Source organism: Amaranthus tricolor, chromosome 12, assembly GCF_026212465.1.
Source record: "Amaranthus tricolor cultivar Red isolate AtriRed21 chromosome 12, ASM2621246v1, whole genome shotgun sequence".
NCBI lineage: Eukaryota > Viridiplantae > Streptophyta > Magnoliopsida > Caryophyllales > Amaranthaceae > Amaranthus > Amaranthus tricolor.
The window spans coordinates 1,644,150-1,670,911 of NC_080058.1; the positions used below are offsets into that span (position 1 = coordinate 1,644,150).

Consider the following 26,762-nt stretch of genomic DNA (forward strand, 5'->3'; position numbering starts at 1 on the left):
CAATTAATGCAGAAAGTTGCACTTTCAGGTTCTATGACAAGATCTCTTAACAAAACTTGCACTTTAAGCAATGTTATTAACTTATTTTTCAAGACAATAGGAACATTCTTCAACCTCTCAGTTTGTCACTGACTTTGACCCCAAGAAAATCACTAGTCCTCCATTACTAAACAAGTGAGATAATTCCTACAATCACATAGCTACTAGCCTACTAGTCACAACAACATTTGTTACAATTTTCTCCTTACTACTCTGCTGAACCTAATAATTATGAAGTGGTTGCACTAGCAGGTACCATTGCCGGTTTCCATGAGTAGAAAAACAAGCCCAAAACGAGGACGACTGCTCCTGCCACAAAACCTGGAGGAAGAGCAGTACCGGCGCCAAGGTATGGTAGAGGCAAGGTGAATACAAACACAGACAAAGGTACTGCATTCAAATCGTAAGAACATAGTGGTATCAGAATCTTGAAGACATAGAAGTAATCATAAAACCAGTTTCACATAAACATTGAAAGGACACCAAATTGAACTAATTTATTAACAGACTAAAACGTTTAACCATGATTTGAGACAATATAATAACTAATGGCAGGAGTGATTACCTACCAGTTTTTAATCTTTAAATAACTAAATAACCAACAGTGATGAGTACCTGATACTGTAGAGGCTAGACAAGATACCACCGCTGAGGAGATCTTTAGAAGATGCAGCAAAGATATGTTATATCCCATGTTCACGATAACAAAGAGCACAGGCAATAGGGGAGCACCATTGCATCCTGCAGAGAGCCAAAAAGACAAAATTGATGCTTCAAAGCCTCCCTTCCAAGTAAGTGTCACAGAAAAATTCAAAAAAAGAAAGATCAGAGTAAACTGCGTGCACGAGCATTAAATTGGAACCTTAGTTTTAAAAGGCAGGCTTTTTAAAACTAAGTTGGGAACTTTCATAAAGGCAAATGATCTTGATCCGTAGACACTTAAATATTATGGTATTGCCAGTACACCAAAAATGGAAGGAAGGGAGTAAATTGCCGATGATATTCTGCAAAATACTGTGTTAACTTGGACAAGCCAATAGCAAATGAAATGATGATTTCAAGTAAGTATCGATTGTAATACCTATAATAAAGAGAACTTCATCTAGCTCCACAAGTGTAACTTGTGACACATCATTAACTTTTCATTTCCAGATCAGGTTAATGGATTATGGATATTTCATGATAGTGATATACAAGTCGGATATAGTGATAAAATATTGGCTGTGTAAACAAAAAATTGCAACGGATAATGCAAGTGAGTTAAGTTAAACAAAGAACTTTGATTAAATTTCACCGAGGATCCTTCTTAAGTAGAGTCAAGGTGGCAGGAAGTGTGAGATGCCTCTCACCAGAAAACCCTCTATTAAAGGAAAGAAAAAGTAAGAAGTTGCAGTAAAGTTTCTCAAAAATCATCTTTACCAGTTGAGAGAGTATAGATGTTGAGAAAACACGCTGCTCCGTCTTTAAGGTATGATGGCATTTGACTAAATGGTATGCCCCACAACTTCGAAAGGAAGGGTAGAAGAAGGCAAATAAAGAGTGCCTGCATGAAGCACACAAAATTCAAGAACAGAAACCAACAATGTGTAGCGTATATCACTTATCTATGGATTCGAAAAAAGGTAGCCTTTGAGTCATCAGATGCTTACTTGATAAGCAGATCCAAATGAATTTACAACAAAGAGATCCACTGATTTTCCCTGGGAAAAGACCAAAATTCATTTTATAGTAATCATCAAAAGATACCAAATTACAAAAACATATGGATAAAGAAAAAATCCATTTCATCATACTCAATATAGAAGAATAATGGCAAAAGGAAATTAGGAAACAAAGGTAAAATATGAGTTTGACGAGCTCAAGTTAGCTCTCTGACTTCACTCCAAGGACCTTTGTAATGGAAGTATATTATAGTGTGCATTTGGCCATAGGGTGACATCACATTCTTCCTCTGTCTATTTTCCTCTCTTCTTTACTTAAGAGATGCAGAAACATGCAAAGAGGCCGCCATAATGCGGCAACAATTACAACCATCAAGAGACTGTAATCTTACAGTGAGAAAATAACTGTAAAATGATACTATCCCAACAGCACATATACCTTTAATCTTTCAGCAGCTTTTTGGAAAATTACTTCCTATAAAAAAACATTGTCAATTAGCCCCAGCTCCACAAAACTTTTCTAGCATTTAAATATCAGCAAAGCAATTGATACTTGCCTTCAAAATTGTGTCCGCTGCTTGTACAAAAAATGAAAAAATCATCAAACTACTCCAAAATATACCAGTATTATTCCAGGAGGGACCAGCACCAGACCCACTGCAATTTTTACAAGAAATAAAGTGCTTAATAGTCCTTCAAGTGGCACATCTAAGCTCTAATTACACCAGAAGAAGAGTGTAAAGAAACCATGTAGACAACTTCCATTAAAGATTCGTATTAGTTGTTGATCATCTATGATCACCTACCACAACATTTTGGAAAATGTGATGCAGGGAGAAATGACATGAATCTAAGAACAAACAATAAGCAAAATGGAAAAGGTCTCCCAAATGGACTTCATATTGTGACTTGAGTTCCATCAAAAGCAAATATTAATTAGAACAGGAAATGTCACTGCATTTAACATAGTTGAAATTGAGTTTCACATTCCACCTAGCTTATTTCTCCTTTTACTCTTTTTTTTCTGTCATACCGTCAATTCTGCATTTGGTAATGGAATCTGCATTATTAAGTCAGCCCTGCAAAACTGCATGATAGGAGACAGTTCCAGTACTGGTGTAGCATTTAGTATTTCAAAGTTCACACCCGAGTGAAATAAAAACTATCTTAAACAATTGATGGCCTCAAATTATGTACTAAGATTCCAAATCATTAATAAAAATAAAGCTAGAAAATAAAACAATTGACATTTAACATAAAACTCAGAACACAAATGTAAACTAAAGAAGGAATGCAGCTCACCTTGTTACGGTTATTATAACGCCCATAGACACCAATAGGCAACCCACTAGCTGATTGACATTATATCTCCTTCCAAGAAAAATTGCAGAGAGGAGAAGTTGCCAAACGAGAAAACTCTACAGTTATAATGAAGGCCTCATTAGTCACTCATTTGCATATGTATAAAAGGCATGCTCGGTAGAACCATCGGATTTCAGTAAGCATGCTAAGCATAATGAATTAAATAATGTGCACTAACACTATTCCGCTACTTCCCCAACTCACTTTAGTTATATCAAGCAATTTGATATCTTCTTTTTCTCAATGGGAAGTCAGGTCTTAAATATAAGATAATATACTGTTACAATCAGACTGAAATGAACTTTGTTTCTACATAAGCTATCAGATGTGGTCATGTGGGTACTTTTTATCAGACACAATATGAGTGTACTATCTTATTTAATTTAAGCATCTTCCATAAGATAGATCCCAGGCAGAAAGTGAGCCAACAGCCTAAACTTCCATACTGAATACATATTATAAAACAACATAAGAAAAAACCAAAAGCAAGTAGAACACAACAAGCAGTTTCAGTAAATGAAGGAGCAGTAGGGTGGCAAACACCAAAGGGATAATGAAGTCAGGTGCCACGCTGGTAAGTTCAAAGATAAACAACAGAATCTTTAGTATTAGTAGATCATCTTACCTGAGACAATATTGGAATCGATGCCCCAGAAAGCATTGCTGATCCAAAGGAAAAAGGAAATGATCATTAAATTAAACCCTGAGCACTCAAGTTCTTCAAATTTAACTCCATGAAAACGATATTTTAATATATAGAGTAACACATTAACCTTACTTGCCGCTGCCATTCCAGATGCTGCAGCAAGAGCCTCCAAAAGCCCAACTGCAAGAAAAGGAACTTGAGGCAATGATAGCATCTCCTTAGTGACAATGCCAGCACGTCTCCGAAGATATAAGATTGAGAAATAAACAACAACATATCTGCATTATGGAAACAGAAGGTAAGTATAAATTAAGAAATCAACAGCCCAATCCCAAAAGTTTTAAAGAGTAATTTCATGACTAATAAGTTCGCAAAAATTGCAAAAAGTCTAAAAGATCATATAACTTTATGTTAGAGTTATTGGTGACTTGAGTGCACCATTCAAGACTATGCATTAGTATGAGTGCATGGAATCTTTTGGGTGTTAAGTTAGTCACTTAATGCGTAGTTAAGTTGGTGGATTAATTTGTGTGTTAATGATGGTGTTTAAGTTGGTGATCAATGCATGGAGTAGATGGTGTGTTGATGAAGGCACTTAAACATGCATATTATGATGGTAATTAAGGCATGATGAATGATAGTTAATGAGAAGACTAAAGGGTGAAGATTCTTGTACGAGGCATCCAATTAATGAAGCATTGCCTTGATCGAACATTGGATTCGATTTTCGACTCTTGATGTTCCTTGAAGTTGTTTATTGTGCATTAATCCTTAGCCTTAATTATGTAATACTCATTAATGTACAAAACTCTATAAACAGAGGTCTCATATGCCATTGTAACACATCCACAAAAACACCCTAAGCCTAAACACAAGCCTAATCCCTTCTCTATTGTAATTCTCCATTTGAGAGTTCTTTGAAGTCCTTTGATAACATAAGTGAGATACTACGCACTGGAGGACGTAGCCTAAATTGGGTGAACCTCGTTAAATCTTTGTGTCGTTTTTATTGCATTATTATCTCCTACAAACATCGATATCATTGATATTGTAATTTGTTTATCACAAGACTTCATACATTCGATCTTGGTGACATTAGAGTTGGAACACGTTGCTTAAACTCTAATATAGCATCGGTTTCACTTTAGATGACATCTGACATTATGTTTGTTCAGGTGAAATAAGCATAGCCTCAGCAGCGTACATATTATATAGGTTAACAAATCCAGGAACACAGATCCAGAGTAATTGCCAGACAAATAATTCAATAAATTAAGAACTGCAATCATGAGGCTCTTGTAGGATGCTTCCTTCACTAGCAATCCATTGTTGAAATGTCAATCAACATCAAACAAAAGGTTCTTAGGGTACAAAGCAAAAGGCTTACGAGAAATAGAACATATACGATTATAAGCTAGAATCTCGATGGAGCTCGTTGATTTCAAATTATAATGTATTATTATAGAACAATGTTTTACAAAATCATGAGCACTTCTTATTTATGTGAAGTTGCGGATGATGTTTTTTTATCAAAAGTCAATCGAAAAATGAGGTTGCCCATATCCAAACACCCCAAATTCTTCCTAGGTGAGAGTCACTTAATAACGTTGGGGTAACAAAATATTGTTGATGGTAATCAATAGTAATTTTTTTAGACTTGCTCACACTTTCTACACAATCTACAAAGGTATATTTTCTTTTTTAGATTACAGGTTAGACTGAACGAAGAGGAGAACTAGATGAGAAGTGACTCAGAACCTTACATGGTGAAAGTGATACTTGCTCTAACTGAAACAAGACTCGATTCTCACAAAGGTATATTTTAAGTGTTAGTCATAAATTTAAATATTTACATACTACTAGGCTGTGTTATATCATATATGCACCTAAATTCACTTCTCTAATATTATATAAGCTTTTCGAAGCTTAGAGATTCTGATCTCAGCTTATATGAGCTTGTAGTAATTGCAAATCAAACTTTCGTATCTTATCAAATCTTAACCTTTTAAAACCTATTGGAACTTATCTGAAGTTATTTTCCTAAAACTTACTTTTCAGGTAAAAAAAAAATCCAGAGCCTAAAAGATGAAGTTTAGTCACATAGATAAAAGTATTAAATATAATAAAGTGGTATAAAATTGGGGACTATATCACCAACAACTAAATAAAGGTCATAATAAAATGACAAGCTCAAAAAATTTAGAAGTACAACACAAATTTGGGACATTAAATTACAAACACACAGGGGATTCCAGAGAGTCAGCTTAAAAGTAGACGAACTATAAATCAGAGTTAAATTGCTGCAAATATACACTGAAACTTCCTTTTCTTACCAAGTTGTTAAAAGTCCGAATAGTCCATTAGGACCAAAATTACATTAACCTTAGGTCACTTACTCGAGCACTTATTTTAGTCACTTGCTTCATCACCAGATATGCAAATACTTACTCCGTTATATTATACTTGCTGCATTTAACTTTTTACGCAATACAATGTGTTAATTTGTTCATTTATATTTTGAATTATACAAATTTTAAAAAATATAAAAAGTTAATATTGTTAAAATAAACGATTAGACGATTCAAACAAGATCCCACTTGACTATATTTTCATTTATACATTAGCCGCAATATATAAAATAAGCTTGAACGATGAATAATGACCATAATCGAAATGTAGCAAGTATTTCACAACGAATAAAGTATATGTAATAATGAGAGACACCGAGCCACTCAGATATTGAAGTATTGGTAACAACAGCCACCTCTAGCATAAAAAAAGTCAATTAATTTATTCCTCCAGGAAAAGAAAAAGAAAAGCACGTCTCTTACTTTTTTGTAAACCATTTGAACTATGCATCAAGTTTAAGTTACTTTTCGTACTTTTCAGCTAAAGAAAGCCTACTTTTCCACTTTAACAAAAATTCCCACCATAAACTTGTGGTAAAAAATTATTTTCAGATATTGTCAAAAAGAATGAACAATGCCATTCTACTCTCCTCAAATACATTTTACTCCCACAAAATAAATTTCATAATTGATTTCATAAGCTAGGGCATTCTAAAATACCAGCAACAACAAGGTGATTGATTGGAGTATTGGACCCAAATAATTCTCAAACTATCTTTTCAATATAAGTTGTTATGCTTATGACATCATATTGTTATTCGACCCCACTAATCATAAAGTCCGAATTCCACTTCTAAGTTCTAATTATCATTGAAGCTAAAAGTTCTAAAATTAAAAGATATTCTAAAAAACAACTCAGTTTCTATTTCACCATCATCATAATCCATACCTTAGTTGCTTAACAAAAATAAAAAAATTAGACAATCTTATTTAATTATAAAAATACTAACTAAATCATTCCAGAATCCAAATCATTCTCTCCTTCCAAATCTACCCACTTTGGGCTAAAAAAATTGTAGCATTTCATTGTTACAGTCAAATTTCAACCAAAAGAATCTTGAATTGGTTGGTGCACGCATTTGTATCTGGAAACCCAATTACTTAATTATTTCTTGATTTCTTGATTTGGTTTGTTTCAGGATAATATAACAAATCCTCCTTGTAATTGTATAAATATATTTACCCTCTTTAGTAATAAAAACATATAGATTTTATGATTAAAATTCTTCCACTCTCTATATGGTATCAGTTTTCGATCCTCTTCCTGCGCTTCAATTGAATCTATCATCTTCATCTCTAATCCAATATATTAGAAACACATTCAACCTTCCTGCTGAACCAATTGATCCCGTAATCAAGAGTGTGTTGAATCCAGTAATCAATTACCATAGCAATTTCAAAGAGTGGCCTATTTTCAAGAGTAATCAATTTCTGTTTCTGTAATTGAAGACCATTTAGTTTTCAATCCTCCTGCTAGACCAATTGAAATTGAATTCAGTAAGCATATCATCTTCATCTCTAATCCTGTAACACATTCAACCGTAATTGAAACTGCTTCTCCCATGGTTGTCGTATCCTCTCCCCACATTCTTCTCAATCCTAATGACCCAAATCAACCATTTGTTACTCTTTCCATCTCCAATATCATCAAATTACATTCCAAGAATTACTTAGATTGGAAGCTTCAAATCAAAGTCATTCTCAATGGGCATGATCTCATGGGGTATATAGATGGTTCTTGCCCCCAACCAGCTGTCATGATTTCGGAAAACAATACCGAGAAATCGAATCCGGCATTCACTGCTTGGTTTCGCCAAGACCAATTGATCTTTGGTGCTCTTGTTGGCACTCTTTTACCAAATCTCATTTCTCTCATTTCTCATTCTAAAACATCCAAAGAATTATGGGATAAATTGGCAGAAACATTTAACAAAATTAGTCGGGGACAAATTAAGCAAAAGAAAGATCAACTCAAAGCCATTTCCAAAGGTTCGTCCTCCATCACTGAGTATATGCACTCAATCAAATCCATTGCCGATGATTTAGCCTCCATGGCTAAGCCTCTTGATCATGAAGAGCTTATTGATTGCGTTCTTGATGGGTTAGACTCTTCGAATGATTTGTTTGTTAAGCAAATTAATAGCCGTGACTCCTCCCTTAGTTTTGAAGAACTTCATGAAAAATTGATAAATAAAGAACTTGCATTACAAAAACAAGAATCCTCTCGTCCTGTTTCGGTACCCGCCACGGCCTTTGCTATGCATTCACAGTCACATAATTTCCGCTCTCGTCCATCTCGTATGAATCCGGACAATTATTTCAGAAATGTCTCCCGACAGTTTGCCTCATCGGCTGGAAATGGACAGCTTTCACAACCGGCTGTCCATGGGCAGTTTTCGGGTCCCTCCTCTCGGTCCTCTCAACATTCGGGGTCGTCAAAACCATTCTTGGGTAAATGTCAATGGTGTCGAGAACGTGGTCATGTGTTGTCTCAATGTTCGCAATTCACCCAACAATTTCCCTCCGCTCATCCTCCTTCTACCACTACAAAGTCCGATGCTCGCCGTTTTTCTACTCCACCTCAGGCTCATGCTACCAAGATTGCTCCTAATGCATCTACTCAAGATCCTAATACGTGGCTTCTCGACAGTGGTGCATCTCATCATGTCACCAATAATCTTGCTAATCTTTCCTTACACACCCCTCACGATGGCACCGAAGAGCTAATTGTGGGTGATGGTAAGCCTATTAGCATTGCTCATACAAGTTTTACTAAACTTAATGTCGCCTCTAATTCTCTTATGCCATTAATTCATTGTTACAACCAAATTTCAATCAAAAGAATTTTGCGTTAGGTTGGTGCATGCATTTGTATCATTAATTAATTACTCCAAAGTTACTAAATCATATGCATTTTTTATTTTGTTATTTAATTTTAATTAGTAATTCTAATTCACTATAGTAAAACACCACTGTCCACTAATACCAATCATTTGAAGAAAAACCTTATTAATATTAAAATGTATATGTCAAATAACCAGAAAAGGACATCAATTAGTATAAAGTATTCGCCACTGATAACATAAATCAATCATGTGAGCTCAAATAATTAAGCTTGCAGGTATTAAAATACAGAAAAGGACATCAATTAAACAAACAATAGCAATAAAATAATAAAAAAATGGAAAAAAGAATTACCCAAAAGTAGCGAGTTGAGCTAGGAAAAAAGGGTAATGCTTCAAAGGAACAAGAGCCAACTTATACAATACACGATTCGCTACACCAAGCACCACTGTAGCACCTACACCTACCATAACCTCCACCGTCCGATTATCTCTTTCCACGTTCTCATCAACTTCTCCTACTCTACACAAAAACGATTTCATCAACTTCGTCCTCCTGTTTCCCTTCCAATTCCAATCATCACTTCCATCGTCCGAACTCACCTCAATCAAACGGTTTATATCAACAAAAACCGGTCTGATTCTTAATTTTTGATTTGTCAACAAATTCTGATGTGATCGAAAGGTTAAGGATTGTCCGATCTGACAATTTAATCGCCGGTTTTCCGGTAACGTAATCCCGGCACCGGCAGTAATTCGCCGGGAAAACGCAGACATTCTTATTTTTAGGGATTTATAAAAAATCAATTGCGGGGTTTTTTGGGTGGAACAAAGTTGAAACTGAGGAATGAGAAATGAATGTGTATTTATATGGAGAGAAAAGAGAAAAGGAGAAAATAGTGCAAATTTTAATGGAGATAAATTAAAGAGAAATTATGAAAAGTGAAGGAAAAAAAGGAGCATCTTTTTTTAAAATAATAAAGAAATAAAGTGAGATCTTTGGCGGCTTGTCGAGTGTTGACAGGTGGAATACTTATTTAATGGAAGTTTTTATATTATATTATTATTATTATTATTATTATAGGTAGGCCGAGTAGCGATAAGGTGTAGATGAGTGATCTCTTTATAGGTTTTTTTCTAAATCGAACTTATTTTATGAAGTATATTTATATTGTAGCTAATTGCATTTCTATAATATTGCGTTATATTATTATAGTTTATAGTTATGTATAAATTAAGATATATATAATATATGTGCTAAAAATTAATATATTGAATTACGTGAAAAGTAAAGTGTAGTGGAACTGATGAAATATTATTTTTTGGGAAATTTTGACAATTTTTTTAATTTAGATCATTCACAGAAATGTTCGATGTGAGAATTAATTTTGAACCATCTTTTAAATATAGAATTTTTGCTAACGGATTTCGTTAGGGCATTTGTTAGTGAGGATAAAATCAATATTATATAGTAATAAAGAACTAGAAATTCAAAGAAAAGTTAGGAGTTGCACCTCTCTCCGCAAAGATGCGGGATAACATGTTGAGATGGTTTGAGCAAGTGCAGATAAAGACACATGACGCCCCAGTAAAAAGGATCAAATGCATCATTGTGGAGGGCAATAGAAGTTGAAGAAGACCTAGGAGAACGTGGGAGGAACATATTAAAAGTGACATGCATGAACTTCACCTCTCCAAGGACCTGACCAAGGATAGGGGCAGTTGGCGGCGCGTTATCTACGTCTTAGATTACTAAATCCATCCCTTTTACCCATTTGTTCATTGCCTTTGTTTATCATCTTTACCTCATTCTTTACTTTTATCTTTATTTTTAGTTATTTGTACGTGATCTATTTATTCTTTTTGTAAGTTGTAGGTTTCGGTTAGTGAAATTTTACTTTATTGTTTTGCTTTATTCAAATAATCTTCCTTTTTATTAGATTATTAATGTAACTTTTAAACATCTATTATATTTAATCAAGTACGAAACCCTGTACTTCAAAACCCTGGATCCCTCGAATCTTTTCCCAATATAATGTTTATACCAAAATTATTTTCCAATGTACATGATAGGGAAAAATATTTCCCTGAGTACTGTCCACGTAGGATAGGTGGGAGAAATTTTTTTTTTCTTTTTTTTAATATAACCGCTACCTCACTTAGCGGTTTGCGGTTTGCTTAGGAATTTTAAGAAAACCGTTAGATGAAATAGTGGTTTGCATTAATGTTATTTAAAAAAAATAAAATAAAAATTAATATAGAGCAAACTGCCATCTCAAGTGGCGGCGGTTTTGTACCTGTACAAAACGCAAGCAGTTGTTGTTTTTTCACTTCATCTCATTTGTCCCTCCTGTTTTTGCTGCCGGTTTTCTCTAAAAAAATAATTCTACACTCCTCATTTACTTCATATTCACAATTCCTCTCATTCAACTAAATTAATCAACTACATTGCCATCTTCTCCTTCTTTACTTGTTCATTTTCATTCTCATTTAAGGTATGAATATAACCCTAATTTTTTTCAAATTGGCAAATTGATTTTTTGTTCATTATTGTTGTCATTTGAAGTTATAAATACATTGATTGTTTGCTACATTCTCTTGATTTCATGATTTAAGCTTATATTTTACACATTTGTAGTTGAATTTTATGATTTGGTTTGTATGCATATAAAGTGTTTGATGAAATGCTTCAATGAAAGTTTACTACTTTGTAGGGTTAGTTTAATGGTTTTAGTATATATTCATGGTATTGTTAGCTTTATATTTGAATTGAACCTTCTAATAAGTGTTGTGGTATTTTAATGTTACACATTCTTGTATTCACATTTATATTCCCCTTACTCACAATCAACAATGAAGTGTATGTGAAATCACATGAAAAACGTGCTTATGTTTGCAGAATATGGATCACTATCCCGTTATAGTGTATTGGGGTGGAGAAGTAAGTTATACTGGATCCGATGTTGTGTATAATGGAGGATTAAATACACTGATGTTTATCCATCATCAGAATACTACTTTTGAGGTGTTTCATAGCAAAGTCTATGATGTAATTGGTTGTGATCGCGCAACTCTTTTATGTTAAAAATGGAGATGAAATATCCGATGACTGGGAAAAATGTGTTAGTGCCGACTAAGAATGATGAAAGCATAAGTGCTCTTGCTTATGCGGCATCACAAGCCCCTGGAGCGACAATAGAGGTTTATGTTGAAATGGTTGTAAATTTGGATAATACGAGGGAAGTCATGACTAGCATAAAACTTCCAGAATCAGGTCCTAATGTACGCCATGATACATTCAAAGAAATGTTAAGTAACCAAAATTACGTTAATGAGCACTTAGATGAGTTACTTCTCCAACTCATTCACATGGCATTGGTGGTGGTGTAATAAACACCTTCTCCACGAGTCACTTGGGTAGGCGTAATGCCAACGAGGTTGACTCTTTAGATCAGGAGGATGAGCATATTGATTCTGATTCAAAGGAGGATGATGACAAAAGAGAAGCTTTAGATGCAGCGATTAGAGATGGTGCTCCATCTCAAGATTGGCTTAGAATTTATGAGGTTGATCAAAGACTAATTGATGCATGGATGACCTGGAATAATGACAACTCCATGAATGAAAATGGAGACTTTAGGATAAGATAAGAGTTTAGCTCCTTAGACCACCTTAAGAAGAATGTTAGAGCATGGGCGATTTCTAACAATAGAAACTTCCGTGTAATTGAGTCAGAGCCTTCAAAGTATGTTATCCAATGTACTAATGTGGAGGAGAGAGGTTGTGAATGGAAGATGCGAGCTATCATGACCGCCACTGGCTCATTTAAGATTGTGCGATATAAGGGTCATAATCAATATTGCTCAGCACACTACAGTGATGACCATCCCCTCCTTACTTATGGTTTTGTTGCTGATCTTATCGTGGATATGATCAGTATTTATCCAGCTTTCAAGGTGAATTCAATCGTTAATTTTGTAAAAATTAAATACGGATTTGTTATAACATACAAGAGAGCTTGGTTGGCTAAAAATAAGGCTATAACAAAAGTATTAGAGGATTGGGATAAGTCCTTTTAGGAGCTTCCAAGGTACCTACAGGCATTAATGCAATCTAATGCAGGAACAGTGGTGCAATGGGAAGTTCAACCGACAATGGATCCTACCAGAGTTATGTTTCAAAGAATTTTTTGTGCTTTCGGACCATCTATTAAGGGTTTCCCCACTGTCGTCCCCTTATTTTATAGATGGTACACATTTTTACAGAAAGTACAAAGGCACACTTATGATTGCCATGGCGATAGATGCAAATTCTCAGTTGTTCCCCCTTGTCTTTGCCATTGTGGAGGGAGAGAGCAATGACACATAGAGTTGGTTTTTGGATTATATAAGGCATTATGTCACTAAGAGAGATGACTTATGTGTTATATCTGATCGTCACAAGGGAAATTTGCATGCAATGAATAGAGTTGGAAAAGGTTGGGAAGAGTCATATGCATTCCATCGGTTTTGTAAACGTCATCTAGCTTCAAACGTGCATAAGAAGTTTAAGAACATAGCAGTTAAAAACTTATTTGGAAAAGCTTATGAACAGAAAAAGATTCGGGAATATAATTTATATATGAATCGCCTAAAATAGTATGATGAGGACGCATATAAGTACTTAGTGGACGGTTCTATTCCTGAGCGCCAATGGACTTTGATTCATGATGGTGGTCATCGATATGGAGTGAAAACTAAAAACACATATGAAGCGTTCAATGGCGTAATGAAGGGGGCCATGTGTCTCCCAATCACTTCATTGGTTAGGATGACATTCTACCGGGTTAACGAAGACTTTGCAAAAAGGAGGAATTTAGGGAGAAAGAGATTAGAGAATGGACATGTGTATGCCAAGAAACCAACTGATACGATTGATAAGAATGTTGAAAAAGCACACTTTCATGATGTTATAATACATGACACAGTACGTGGACGATATTTTGAGAAATACTTTTCCATTTCATGCAAAGTGAGAATAAGTTATAAAACTTGCAATATTGAGGGAAAAGATTCGGATCCCTCCCTAAACTCAAAAGTCATGACCAAAGTAGTACCTTCGTTTCAAGGCGACCATTTATTTACTGCATTTGATTTAATACATATACCTAATTATGTAGGAGTATAATTTATTTCTAAAAAAAAAAATTATATACTTCATAATTTAAAATTTTTAAAAATTACAATCAACTATATTTAAATTTATAAATTAATAATAAAATATAATAAAATTGTAAACAAAATTACAAACGGCACAATTGCATTGAGAATTGGGAGAAAATACACTCCTATGAATTATGATTTTGCAATGACGTTTTTTTATTAAAAAAATTATTTATTTAAATTATCTCATCGTTAAAAATATAAACTGACCTAATTATAAGCTATAAAAAAAACACTGTTTATTTTTAGTTTTAAAAAGATGAAAAACGAAAACAGAAAAAATAAAAATGAAAACGATCGCCAAATACTTACGATGTTAAGAACAAACAACAATGAGCAAAATTAAGTTTGACAAAGTAACAAACAAGGACACAAAGATTTAAGGAGGTTCACCCAATGATGGCTACGTCCTCCGTGGTGTGTAGTTTATGTTTATATTATATCAAATGAATACAAACAACACTTCAATATGAAGAATTACAATTGAGATAGAGATAACAACAATAGGCTATGTGTTTGGCTTAAGGGTTGTGTTTGATGTGTTTTGCATACTTGAAGTGTGGGTATGAGAGCCCTATTTATAGTGCTAGGTACTTGAAGATGAATGGCTCACATAAATACATAGTTAATTTAGGGTGATGAATACTATGAAATAACTCTAAGAACTTGAAAAGGCATTATCTCAAGAGTCACACACATGAGACTCTTCACCTTAATCTTCATTAACACCAATAATTCCCATGAATACTCTTCACCTTATTACACCCTTTTGGATTCCACAACTCAAGAGTCACACACATGAATTCAACCCTTTAATGTGCACTCAAGTCACACATTAGTATACTATCATTTATAATCACATTAGTATACTACCATTCATAACAAAAAAGATAAAAATATACATAATTTGTCTTTTCTTTTGATTAAAAAATAAATAAATCCTGTATATTTTTTGCTGACAACCCCTTATTATATTTTAATTGACTATTGTAGGTACCTACCACTAAAAAAGGTAAGAATAGACGAACAAAGAAGCATAAAAAAAAAAAAAGCATAACGGCTAATAGTTATATACAATAGTCGGTTAAACTATGAAAAATGATGCTGTCAAAAAAAAAATTGTTCACGACAATTTTTCTTCAAAAAAATATTTCTATAAAAATAATACTCCGTGGCTAAACAAAACCGAAAAAAGAAAACTTTCAATCAAAAAATTAGAAATTTCGCGCGCGGCAATACCCTTCCTCTACAGTAAACTAATACCCTGTTATCTTCTTCTTCATTTCCTAATAATCGACCCTTCCTCTGATAACTTCCTACCTGCCCCTTAACCCTAATTTCTGAATTTTCCTTCTTCTACAATCATTTGGCTTCATATCTACGATCCATCTTGCGGCTTCATCTCTTATAAGGTAAGTAATTAAATTATGAATTATTATTGTTGTTTGTTTTCTCAATTGAAAAACACAAGTTGAAAATTTTGAATTGTTTGAAGTTATTTTACGGCTCTCCCCTCTCTTCCCTTGAACCCTAATTCTTGAATTATGGAAATTCGGAATTGTTTGTATATTTAAAGTTGGAAGAATTAATCATGAATGCTTGATTGTAACTATGGAAAAATTTAAGCGGCATTAGTACTTAAGAATGAATTGTGTGTTCTTTTTGCAAACTAAAATGTTGTTTGAACACTCAAGGTTTACGAAACCTAATATTTTGTAACCGCTACAAAACCTAATACTTCTAATTTGTAACTACCATCATCAAATTTGTCCCAAATTTTGTGTTTCTTATTTTTAACATACTTTTGCTCTTTAGAAATAATCATTCTTTATTATGTTATAATAATCAGAATTGCATTCATTTTTTTCTTTATATTTCAGTAAATATGCTCCTTATGTCAGTAAATTTATGAAAATTTAATGATTATAAATGGCAGGAGTAATTGATATCTTGGGGAAGTTTGCAATGATCAGAAAGTTTTTTACTTTATTTTGATGGGTAATTTGCGGAATATTTTGGTGTGTGGTCGAATTATGCAAAATGTCAAAGGGAAGTTGATTTTACTGTTTTTACTGCTTAATCTTGTCGCCCATAATTATGATTGTGATGATGGGTTTGGATTCGGATTCGGGTTTGGTGAGGCAGTTCAAATTCTTTCCAAATCAAGACTAGAAAAGTGTGAGAAATCTTCTACTGATGGTAATGGTAATGGTAATCTCAATTGTAGCCACAAGATTCTCATTAACATAGCTGTTCCTAGCAAATCTGTAAGTTGTGTATTTTAAAAGTTAAATACTAATATTTATATACTCATGTTTGAGATTATATTTTCATGATGCACATTATACAAAAAAAAAATAATTATTTTAGGGTGGAAAAAGGTGTGTATTTAGATTATCAAGGAAAAGGATATCTACATAAGGACTTCCTTGTGTCATATACATGGATGTGATTCGTAAAGATAAAACAACGTACATCTCGAGTCTTGCATTGATTGTGTTATATATGTGGATTACATTGTTAAGAGTAAGACTTTGTACATCATGAGTCTAGGCCGAGATTACACATCATGAGTGTAGACTTGTTTGTGTCATATATGTGGGTCTGATTGTCAAGGGTAAGACTATGTACATCTCGAGTCTTGCATCGATTGTGTTAAATATGTGGATTAAATTGTTAAGAGTGCGACTATGTACATCACGTGTCTAGGCTGAGATTATACACATCTTGAGTCTAGACTTGTTTGTGTCATATATGTGGATTTGATTGTCAAGGATAAGACTATGTACTTCTCAAGTCTAGACCAAGATTATATGCATTTAGAATCTAGAATCTCCTATGTAATTTGCGTGGTGGGGTCCACACTGTATTGTTCTTCAAAATCTTATGTTTTTTTTTTTTTTTTTTATCATTGAGGAAACAGTAGAAATTTACTAAGAGGTTCTAATATCAATTCTCAACTTCATTTTGTCATACTCCACTTTCTCCAGTCTTGCAGTACTTACAACCTTACTAAGATAATATTAATTTGCAACAGTTTAGTACTTGGGCTTTAAAAGTGTATGTTGAAGGTCAATATAATAGATGGTGTTCTTCATGAACTTATTGATTTTTAGAATAAATAACCACAATGACTTATAGGTCACGTAGAAATGATTTATAACATACAACTTGCATTGGTTTTAGAGTGGAGGAGAAGCTTCAATGGTGGCTGAAGTTGCTGAGGTTGAGGAAAATTCTACGGATAAAATGCGGACATTGCGACAACCCCCTGTGGTCACCGTCAATAAATCTCCTGCTTATGCTGTGTTCGATCTCACTTACATACGAGTATGATAAACTAGTACCTACATAGCTTCTCATATCACTCGCTTCTTTTTCTCTATTCTCCATTCTAATTGTATCGCCTATTTTAGATAGTAAGCAACTTGATGCTTGTATGCTTATGTTGTGGTTGTGAAAGTTTGTCTAGGTCTTTTTAGAGTCAATTAATCTCCAGCTTATGTTGTGTTCGATCTGACTTACGTACGAGTATGATAAACTAGTACATTACACAGCTTCTCATATTCACTCGGTTCTTTTTCTATATTCTCCATTCTACTTGTATCGTCTTTTTTAGATAGTCTGAAATTCGATGCTTGTATATTTATGTTGTGGTTGTGAATTTTTGTCTAGGCCTTTTCAGAGTCAATTATCTCTTGCTTATGTTGTGTTTGATCTGACTTACATATGAGCATGATAAACTAGTCACTACATAGCTTCTCATATTCACTTGATTCTTTTTCTCAATTCTCTCATTCTATCTTCCTCTTTATTGCTTGTACTTGTTTGATTTTATGCGACACGTTTCAACAACAAATGTTCAGGATGTACCCTATAAACCTGAAGAATATTTTGTTCAGACGCGTAAGTGTGAGCCGGATGCTGATGCACAAGTTGTGAAGATATGTGAAAGGTAATCTCTCTTTATTTCTTTCCCCCCTCCCTTTCTACCTTCTTTATGGTCCTCTTGCTATTCCAGAGTATATGAACGTCATTCTTGGTGTTCAAACAACCATTACATATCTTTTGTTTCACTTATTTTATGTCCCTGGTGCGAGTCACTTAGCATTTGCCGGTATTGAATGGTGTGAATGATAATGAAAAATTAGTGTAACTTTAGTACAAAAATGTCTTGACAAATTTAATGATCATGCTTATTCTACTTCAATCATCTCATTTCCTCAATATAATATGAGATGAAAATGTTTAGTTTTGAGGATGAAACTTCAAAGGTTGAGGTAGTGGCTTATATATATAGTTGGTTTGTATACATGTATTTGGAATTTGGAATTTGGATATAATTTTTTTTTTTTTGTCATGGAATTTTATAGACTGAGGGATGAACAAGGTCACATTATCGAACCCTCTCAGGTAAAGTTCTTGGTTCAAATGTCTCAATAATTATATTTTTCTAGAAACTATGTAGATGATCATGGACACTATTTATGTAATTCTAAGAAGTGTTTCTCATGATTTTTTTCTTCTCAATTCATATATGTGAATTTCCGATTATAGCCAATTTGTTGTCCCTGTGGTGATAGGCGACGAGTACCTTCTTCGTGTGGAAATTTCTGTAAGTATCTAATATTAATCAAATTTAATGTATTCAAATTTTTGAAGTTCAATTGTATATGTTCGTCATCTCATTTATGTATTTTTGCTCAGTTGACAAACTGGTAAAAGGGAAGGCCAATACTGCACATTGTCTTCGATTTCCTGGTGTTTGGTACGTCTACTGAATCCGTATTCTTTATTCATCGTATGACTTACTTTAGCAACAAACTATATCACCTAAACTCAAGTGCTTGACCACTCGTGTTAGAAAGGTATGTATGGAACTGCTCAAGTCTCGCAAAACTAGATTATGAAAAATACGTGAATTAAGTACTCGACTACTCGTGTTAGAAAGATATGTATGCAACTGCTCAAGTCTCACAAAACTAGTTTATGAAAAATAAGTGAATTAAGTACTCGACTACTCTTATTAGAAAGGTGTGTATGCAACAGCGCAAGTCTCACAAGACTAGTTTATAAAAAATAAGTGAATGAAGTACTCGACTACTCGTATTAGAAAGGTATGTATGCAACTGCCCAAGTCTTGCATGTTACAAGATCCCACATCGATAAAATAGTGGGTTGTGGACTTGTATATATATTGGGTGGGCTATTCTTCTACTACCATATGGTTTTGGAAAACAATGAACCTCACAAAGTGTATGTGCAAGTCTATACTCTTGACTCATGGGTTTGTGGGCCCGAGCCCACGGGTGTCTGGTGTCCATACGAGTGGGCCACAGTGAGATTATGTGACAAATTGTCATGGCCTAATATCACAAAACTAGTTTGTGAAAAATAAGTGTTGATATACATATCAGTTTTCTACCTTGATCGTGAACATTTGTGTTTTTTGCTTGTTTGTGTCAAGAGCACTTTTCTACCTAGCTGTAATGCTTTTTTCATCCAGTGATATTTTCTGAATAATTATTCAGGTTCCATGTATTTGGCATAGGGCAGAGAAATGTCGGTTTTAGTGTCCGAATTGAAGTCAAAACTGGATCCAGCATATCAGTAAGTTACACCATTAGTTTCGTTGTATGAATGTGTTGATTTCCTTCTCTTCCTCTATATTTTTACCGTTTCTTGCATGTTTGGATTCTTGGCTAAATCATTCAGGAAGTGGTTATTAGTCCGGGAAATCGAACAGCCGTGTCCAGTAACAACTTTCTCAGAGTGAATCTTATTGGAGATTTTGGTGGTTATACGAATATTCCATCGTTTGAGGATTTCTACCTAGTGATACCAAGGGAGGTATATTTTCTTGATGTGCAGACAAACTTTATTTGATTAAACCAATGAATTTCGAAGAAATATGTCTGAGTATTTCCTTTTTTCGACTTATTGGTTTTTGAAGCATGGACCAGGCGAGCCTCCGGATTTAGGAAGAAACTTTTCGATGTGGATGTTACTTGAGAGGGTTAGATTCACTTTGGATGGCCTTGAGTGCAACAAAGTTGGAGTCAGTTATGAGGCTTTTAATGGTCAGCCAGATTTCTGCACATCCCCTTACTGGAGTTGTTTGCACAACCAGCTGTGGAATTTTTATGATGTTAGTTCTTATCGAATTTAGGAAGTCACATTCTTAAATATTATTTGTCGAAGTTCTCACTGGCCGCAACCTCCTTATCTCTTTTGATAAGGGTATGGTCTGCCGCCACCCAACCCTCCCAAGAGATATTACTGGGTATGAATGTATGATGATGACGATGATGATTCTAAAATATTATTGATATTGTATATTTAAAATTTTTCACTTCTAATCGACTTAGTAATGTTAGTACACTAGGTACATGGTTCTGTTGGTTACTCATAGAAAAACATGTACTTCATGGTTTATAGTAGGATTGAAACTATTTTAGTTCTGAATACAAAAATTGTTTTACAGGCTGACCAGAATAGAATTGCTCGAAATCAGCCACCGTTATATGGCTTGGTTGGAAGGTTTGAAAGGATAAACGAGCATCCAGTTGAGTACGCCTTTCATATTTTACTTGTCTGGAAAGTTCTTCGTATGCTGTCATTGACTGGAAAAATGCACGCTAGGGTGCAGGGCCTCGTTCATTTTCCTTTGGGATAACTGAATCTCTTAACACTGATCTTCTGATTGAATTAGCAGCTGATGACATTGAATATGTTTATAAGAGGTTAGTCCCCCCATTTCATTTATGCATTTACAGGTAGACCTATCAAATTGGTGGGTGGAAGAAACGTATCAAATCGATGACGATAGAGGGAGTAAGATATCATCAAATGGTGAATTAGTACATATACCAACACCATTTGTCGATCCAAAGAAGGAAAAAGAAAAACCCCAATTTGATTTTTCATTCTTCCTCAAACACCCGTTATATGTCACCATTCGAGTATTCGTTAACTGATTTGAATAACATTATCAGTCTACGTATACTGCGATAGTCTTAACTTTTGTTTCGGTGGCATGTGTTTTAGGAGTCCGGGGAAGATTTTAGGTATTACTGTCCCGACCTTTGAAGCACTCGCACAGTTCGGAATTGCAGAGATAAAAACACAGAACATCGGTGCAGTTGAAGCATCATACAGCCTGACAGTATGCCTTAACAATACTAATGTTTAAACAACCAATATTATTTTGTAGTTTGTACACACATCTTATCCTTTTTTCTGTCTTATACCAGTTCAAATGCTCAGAAGGTGTGATAATGATGGAGGTACCTAATTACAACATTTTCCTTATGTTTCTTTACATTTCCTCGACTGTACTCTCCGTTGCTCGATACTTTTTTCACACTGTGTTATTGCAGGAACAATTTGTTATCATGAAGCCCCAAGAAATTGCTACACGATCATTTAAAATCTTTCCAACTACCGATCAAGCTTTGAAATATGTTTGTTCTGGTAGAGTTTTTGGCTGAATTCGGATTTTTTTTTTTTTTTTTTCGTATTTTGTATCTCATTTTAGTCTAGATTAGGATTTCATATTTCCAGGCTTAGAAGTTTTCTTTGAATGCAGCAATTTTGAAAGACTCGGAATACGCTGAAATCGACAGAGCTGAGTGCCAATTCACCACCACAGCCACAGTCCTTGACAACGGAACTCAGGTAATAGTTAGTATGGCATTAGATCTAAAATTTGAAGTGTACTAGCAGAAATTAGATCATAAGTTTAAGGTATGTTTCCTTAAAAGTTTGTGCTTGCGAATTACTGGATTAATCAGCAATTCCGTTCCTTACCCCAATGTCATTAAGTGGACCCGTCTAGAGTGGGGTTCGGGGTCAGATGTACGCAATCTTACCCTTTGTTGTTAGTGATAATACTAACAAAAAAGTGGTTTCCTATTGGCCTTGTAACAAACATCATGTGTAGTTTCACAAAAATAAAAAGTGCACATGATTTAATGAGTCATTTTACTATAGTAATCCATCATAATTCGAAATCAATGATATGTAACTATAGATTATCATTGGTCCTGCTCTTTATGTTTGGAGAAACTAATTATGGATTATCATTTTACAAATAGTAGTAATTTCTAGCTTAACATTGATCTTGATCTTTATTAATATTTGTACATACTGCAGGGAATGCCCTTTCAGCCACCAAAGACAGACAGAGCAAGTTTCTTTGAAACTATCAAAGACTTATGGAAGAAGTTCTGGAGTGGTTTGTCAGACTTCATTACAGGAAAGACTTGCAGGTATATCATCTGTATGGATATTGTCTAGACCTATCAAATCAGTCTAGTCGGATCTGATATAACAGGTCATATTTGCTTTTTTATTTTATTGTTATTGCAGTAAATTACCATGTAAATTTTTTCTTTTAAAATTTTAAATTTTTTTTGTCTTATTATATTGGATCAAAACAACTTGTCAAATTATAATTGTGGAATATTAACTCAAAATTCAAATATAAAAATTGACGAAAAATAGTAGACAATAAGTTTATAACTCAAAATTTTGAGGTACGCTAAAAGGGATTTGATCGGTCAGATTGGGTCAAAGTCTAATATTGTCCAATTAAATAATGGTTGTTACTTTTTCAAGTTTTTAGAATTGAATTTTCCTAGAATGTAATGACACCAATATTAGTGAAATCAAGATTTTCTGCTTTCTAATTGATGTCACCTTATTTTGGGTAGAAGCAAGTGTACTGGATTCTTTGACTTCCATTGCCACATTCAATATGTGTGCATCAGTTGGGTCATCATGTTTGGCCTATTCTTGTCCATCTTTCCTACAGGTAACAAATTTTATTATTTATTCAACTTAAAATTCAATAAAACACTTGATTTCAATAACAATGACTTTTGTTCCTGGGATGCAGTTCTTGTACTACTGTGGCTTTTACATCAAAAAGGACTCTTTGATCCGCTTTACGACTGGTGGGAAGATAATTGTTGGGAAGGTGAGCCGCGGCACAAAAGGCATAGAATCGAGCTTGAACATCACAACATTCATCATAAGAAACATCGAGCTCACCATCACGGAGCACACCACCATCATCACAATATGCATGGAGCTCACCATCATCATCGTAAAAACCAAGATGTGAAGTGTAGGCACACGAAGAATCATGGTGAGCTAGATCATCACCATGCAGCACATCGACTAAATAATGATTATGAGCAGTTTTTGCATCGTGTCCACAAAGACAAGCATAAACATAGAAAGCATCGAACGGACGGACGTGTGATCGAGCAGTTGCAGTCGGATTGTAAACAGGATGGGGTTCGGCATCACAGACATAGAAAAGAGAAGAGAATTATCAAAAGGACTTCTGAATTTCAAATATATGACAACGATGATGTACATGAACCAAACAAGGATGAACGTCATTTATTCGATAGCATATAACATGAGTTGTATAAGAAAAGATGAATTTTAGCAAAATTTCTTGATATTTTGCCCACAAATGGAATCTATTGATTCTTAAAGGCATTGTAGCATGTGTATACAAGAGAAGGTGAATCAAATTAGTAGTTAAAAAGATGTATTTTACTTTTCTTAATAACCAAATTATAAACTTCCATTTCATCATGTAAGCATTGGAAGGAGGATCGGTAGGATGATAGAAAGACATTAGAAGCCCGAACTATGTGGTGGAATGACCTGAACCTAACCCTACCACACCCATTACCCGTTCCTCGCCTTTTACTCATAGCTCTTTGCCGTTTCTAATCTTCATGGAAACTTATAAGCACTGATCGGACTATTCCAAACCCAACCATAGCTAAACAACCAGTTGACATGCCCAAGTTATAGTGTCATAATAACGTGCCTTCTAATCCAACTCACTATCTGTTTTCCATTCTTGATCTTCAAAAAGATCTTCAGGAGGATCATAAACAGAATAACCAGGAAAAAGCTCCAAGAAGTCTGCTTTAACTTTCTCCCTCAATTCGGGATAGGGGACTAGCCCCTTCAGAATGACACGAAAAGGAAGGGAAAGAGGGGGATCAGGGGACTGCCTCATTTCATCATATATTTCCATTGCCTCATCAGGCAGTCCATTGTCCAAAAAACCCCGTATAATATCACCAAAGGTGTGCTGATCAAACAAGACCTCTTCTTTCTTTAAGTCGCCCCATACCCGTTTTGCTTCCTCTACTTTTTTGTTCCTTGCGAGCATCATGAGCATGTCTCTGTAAAAGAACATGTCTGGTCTGTACCATATCTCTTTGCGCACAACATCGTACAACTGTAAGAAGGAAAGAAGTTGATTTCAGCAAATTATTCTCCATATAGTGCAAATATGTTCCGAGGAGAGAAACATGAATTAGAAGATTCAGTTTTCACTATTTGATCCTGAAAAGAAATTACTCTGTACGGGAAAGGTAACCACAGGGGAAAATGCGGTAACGGTCACAATTGTAGTAACAAAACAAGTGATGCGGTAACGGTCGTACCGTCAAATATCGGCTGAAATCATGAGATAACCAATGACTCAGCCTAAAATACTGTTTTTTTACGCCTTGACATACATATCAGTTGGATAGATTTGAAAGCCTTTATTAAGCAGCCGATTCGATATGTCGCAGGCGCCTTGTTTTTGCACTATGCACCTACCTTACCGAAGGATGAATATTAATTTCGAGTTTGCCGATATGTTGACATCTCTAAAAGAGGCAAGAATAGATGTAAGCAGCTACTTGAAAGACCCGACATGATGAGATTGAAAATAGTGATGTCAGTAGAGGTATGTGAAGGCCATCTGCATATGATCATCTGGATGATCAACAACTCTAGAGCAAGAGTTTCTAATGTAACATACTAGTCAAAATTTCCTTTCAATTTTCGATCACGAACTCTCTTAATTTCTCTTCATGTAGTAATACATAATCCCTAAGAATTGTATATAGTCCATACTCCATTTGCTCATCTACATTGCTCATAAACCCAAGCAGAACAAAAATGAATACTCTACCTCCATCAAGAACATGTCTGATTAACAACATTTTCAAAGCCATCCACGCCTTTCTCAAACCATTTCTTCCTTCATTCCACTCTTTTTCAAGGCTAATTACATATTATTAATCGCCAACAAAAGTAAAAACAGAAATTTGAAACCAATGACTTTCCCGACTTCTACAGTCAAGGAAAAGACATGATTCATTCATGCACTCTACAGGATATCTTCAAGTAACAGCTCATCTACAACCCCAATAAATAACCAGATTAACCAGATTCGGAGGCAATACACTTCAACTACAACATGCTACAGCGCTTTGATTATGTCCATCAAAGGAGAAGTTTTTTGTAAATCAAAACTGGCTTCTTTGTTGATTAGAACTAAAACTTTACCAGTCCAGACAATTGTTTGAGTAATTTATGGCTATCAAAAATGGTTTTACTTCTTAAAATCAATATTTGCAGCTTAAGCCCATTTCTTTACAGATCAAAAGAACTATTTGACAAACCAAGAATGATACTTTCTTACAGTTTAAAGATTAAAATAGTAAGATGGCCTTAAACAATTACATAAATCCCATAAATCATCATAATCAAGGAAACTCACATCATGCATTCCAACAAAAACCCAAAAATTAACACCAAAAACTATATATAAATATGCAAAATAATTTAATGTAGTGTTTGGGACAAATATTTCATTTCAAATTATGGATTTCAATTATGAAATCATAAATGAAGAATTTGAGAATGACAAGGTTTGGGTAGTCATTCTCAAATTCTCAACTTCAACTACTTTAAAAACAATGGTAAAATTTGAACCAAACACAAATTCGAAAATAGATTTGAGCCAATTTCAAATTTCCAAATGAAATCATTGTTTCCAAACATGACGTAAAGAATATTACCTTCATGGAAAGAAAGACTTGGTTTTGGCGTTGAAATTCAGCAAGAACTGAAACAAGGTCAGATTTAAGAAGGCGGGAAACATTAGATTGAATACAACGTTGAAGACGAATAGGATTTGATTGAAGACGCTTCAATTCTTTCGCAACAATTAATCCTTCTTTCCCAATTTCTTTCTTTCTCCTCCATATTGATATTCTATTTGGGTCCCTCCACACTCCTCCAGCTGATGATGAACTTGTGCTAAATTGGGGTTTTTTGAAATCAGGGTTTAGGGTTTTAGGATAAAGAAGATTAGTTTCTAGGGTTGAATTTGGAATTGGTGTTGAAATTGAAATGGCGATTACTCGACGAAGACATTGTACAAAACGAATGTAACCTGACATGGAAGAATTTAATGGCGGCAATTGGGAAATTAGGATTGGAATTGGGTTTTTAAATTGAGTATTGATGCTTTAAATTCATACTTCCTATGTACTTCTATCAAATTTATTACCACTTGGGATGAATTTGATTAGCTTTTAATATTTTTGAATAAATAATTGAGATACTAAAATATTTGTATTTTGAATTTGAGTTATACTTAATTTCTTGTATATACACCATTTAATATTATCTTGACCTATAATAAATATTAAAAATTATAAAAAGTAATACTCCCTTCACATCAATATAATTGTCCCATTTGCTTGGGCACGGTTATTAAGGGTGGT

At 34.4% G+C, this 26,762-nt stretch overlaps 3 protein-coding genes and 1 long non-coding RNA gene across 5 annotated transcripts; 2 read left to right on the plus strand and 2 right to left on the minus strand.

Annotated features, from left to right (window-relative positions):
• Positions 1 to 51: 51 nt before the first annotated feature.
• On the minus strand, positions 52 to 9,932 carry LOC130828145 (protein CLT1, chloroplastic). Its single transcript, XM_057693960.1, has 10 exons — positions 9,315 to 9,932; positions 3,841 to 3,986; positions 3,688 to 3,725; positions 3,003 to 3,118; positions 2,258 to 2,357; positions 2,140 to 2,175; positions 1,689 to 1,739; positions 1,459 to 1,582; positions 655 to 780; positions 52 to 429 (listed from the first exon to the last, which is right to left on the minus strand). The coding sequence occupies exons 1-10, from the start codon at positions 9,734 to 9,736 to the stop codon at positions 269 to 271; spliced, it is 1,320 nt and encodes a 439-aa protein (XP_057549943.1). The 5' UTR covers positions 9,737 to 9,932; the 3' UTR covers positions 52 to 268.
• LOC130828147 (uncharacterized) lies at positions 3,880 to 10,945 on the plus strand. Its single transcript, XR_009047326.1, has 3 exons — positions 3,880 to 4,006; positions 5,414 to 5,523; positions 10,527 to 10,945. It is a non-coding gene; the product is annotated as an uncharacterized LOC130828147 (long non-coding RNA).
• Positions 10,946 to 15,340: 4,395 nt separating this feature from the next.
• LOC130828158 (protein HAPLESS 2) lies at positions 15,341 to 23,604 on the plus strand. 2 transcript variants are annotated; one of them, XM_057693979.1, is made up of 19 exons: positions 15,341 to 15,572; positions 16,097 to 16,427; positions 17,347 to 17,490; positions 18,027 to 18,115; positions 18,534 to 18,573; positions 18,718 to 18,775; positions 18,868 to 18,928; positions 19,692 to 19,770; positions 19,876 to 20,010; positions 20,114 to 20,308; positions 20,645 to 20,725; positions 20,803 to 20,903; positions 21,208 to 21,325; positions 21,414 to 21,446; positions 21,540 to 21,633; positions 21,749 to 21,837; positions 22,315 to 22,430; positions 22,875 to 22,975; positions 23,060 to 23,604. In XM_057693979.1, the coding sequence occupies exons 2-19, from the start codon at positions 16,155 to 16,157 to the stop codon at positions 23,587 to 23,589; spliced, it is 2,337 nt and encodes a 778-aa protein (XP_057549962.1). In that variant the 5' UTR covers positions 15,341 to 15,572; positions 16,097 to 16,154; the 3' UTR covers positions 23,590 to 23,604. The 2 variants fall into 2 exon arrangements, with proteins under 2 accessions (XP_057549962.1, XP_057549963.1); XM_057693980.1 differs by having other exon boundaries at positions 22,878 to 22,975.
• Positions 23,605 to 24,007: 403 nt separating this feature from the next.
• On the minus strand, positions 24,008 to 26,519 carry LOC130828159 (pentatricopeptide repeat-containing protein At1g62350). The gene is made up of 2 exons (XM_057693981.1): positions 26,052 to 26,519; positions 24,008 to 24,433 (listed from the first exon to the last, which is right to left on the minus strand). Exons 1-2 carry the CDS (start codon positions 26,433 to 26,435, stop codon positions 24,017 to 24,019), a joined length of 801 nt encoding a protein of 266 aa, XP_057549964.1. The 5' UTR covers positions 26,436 to 26,519; the 3' UTR covers positions 24,008 to 24,016.
• Positions 26,520 to 26,762: the final 243 nt, after the last annotated feature.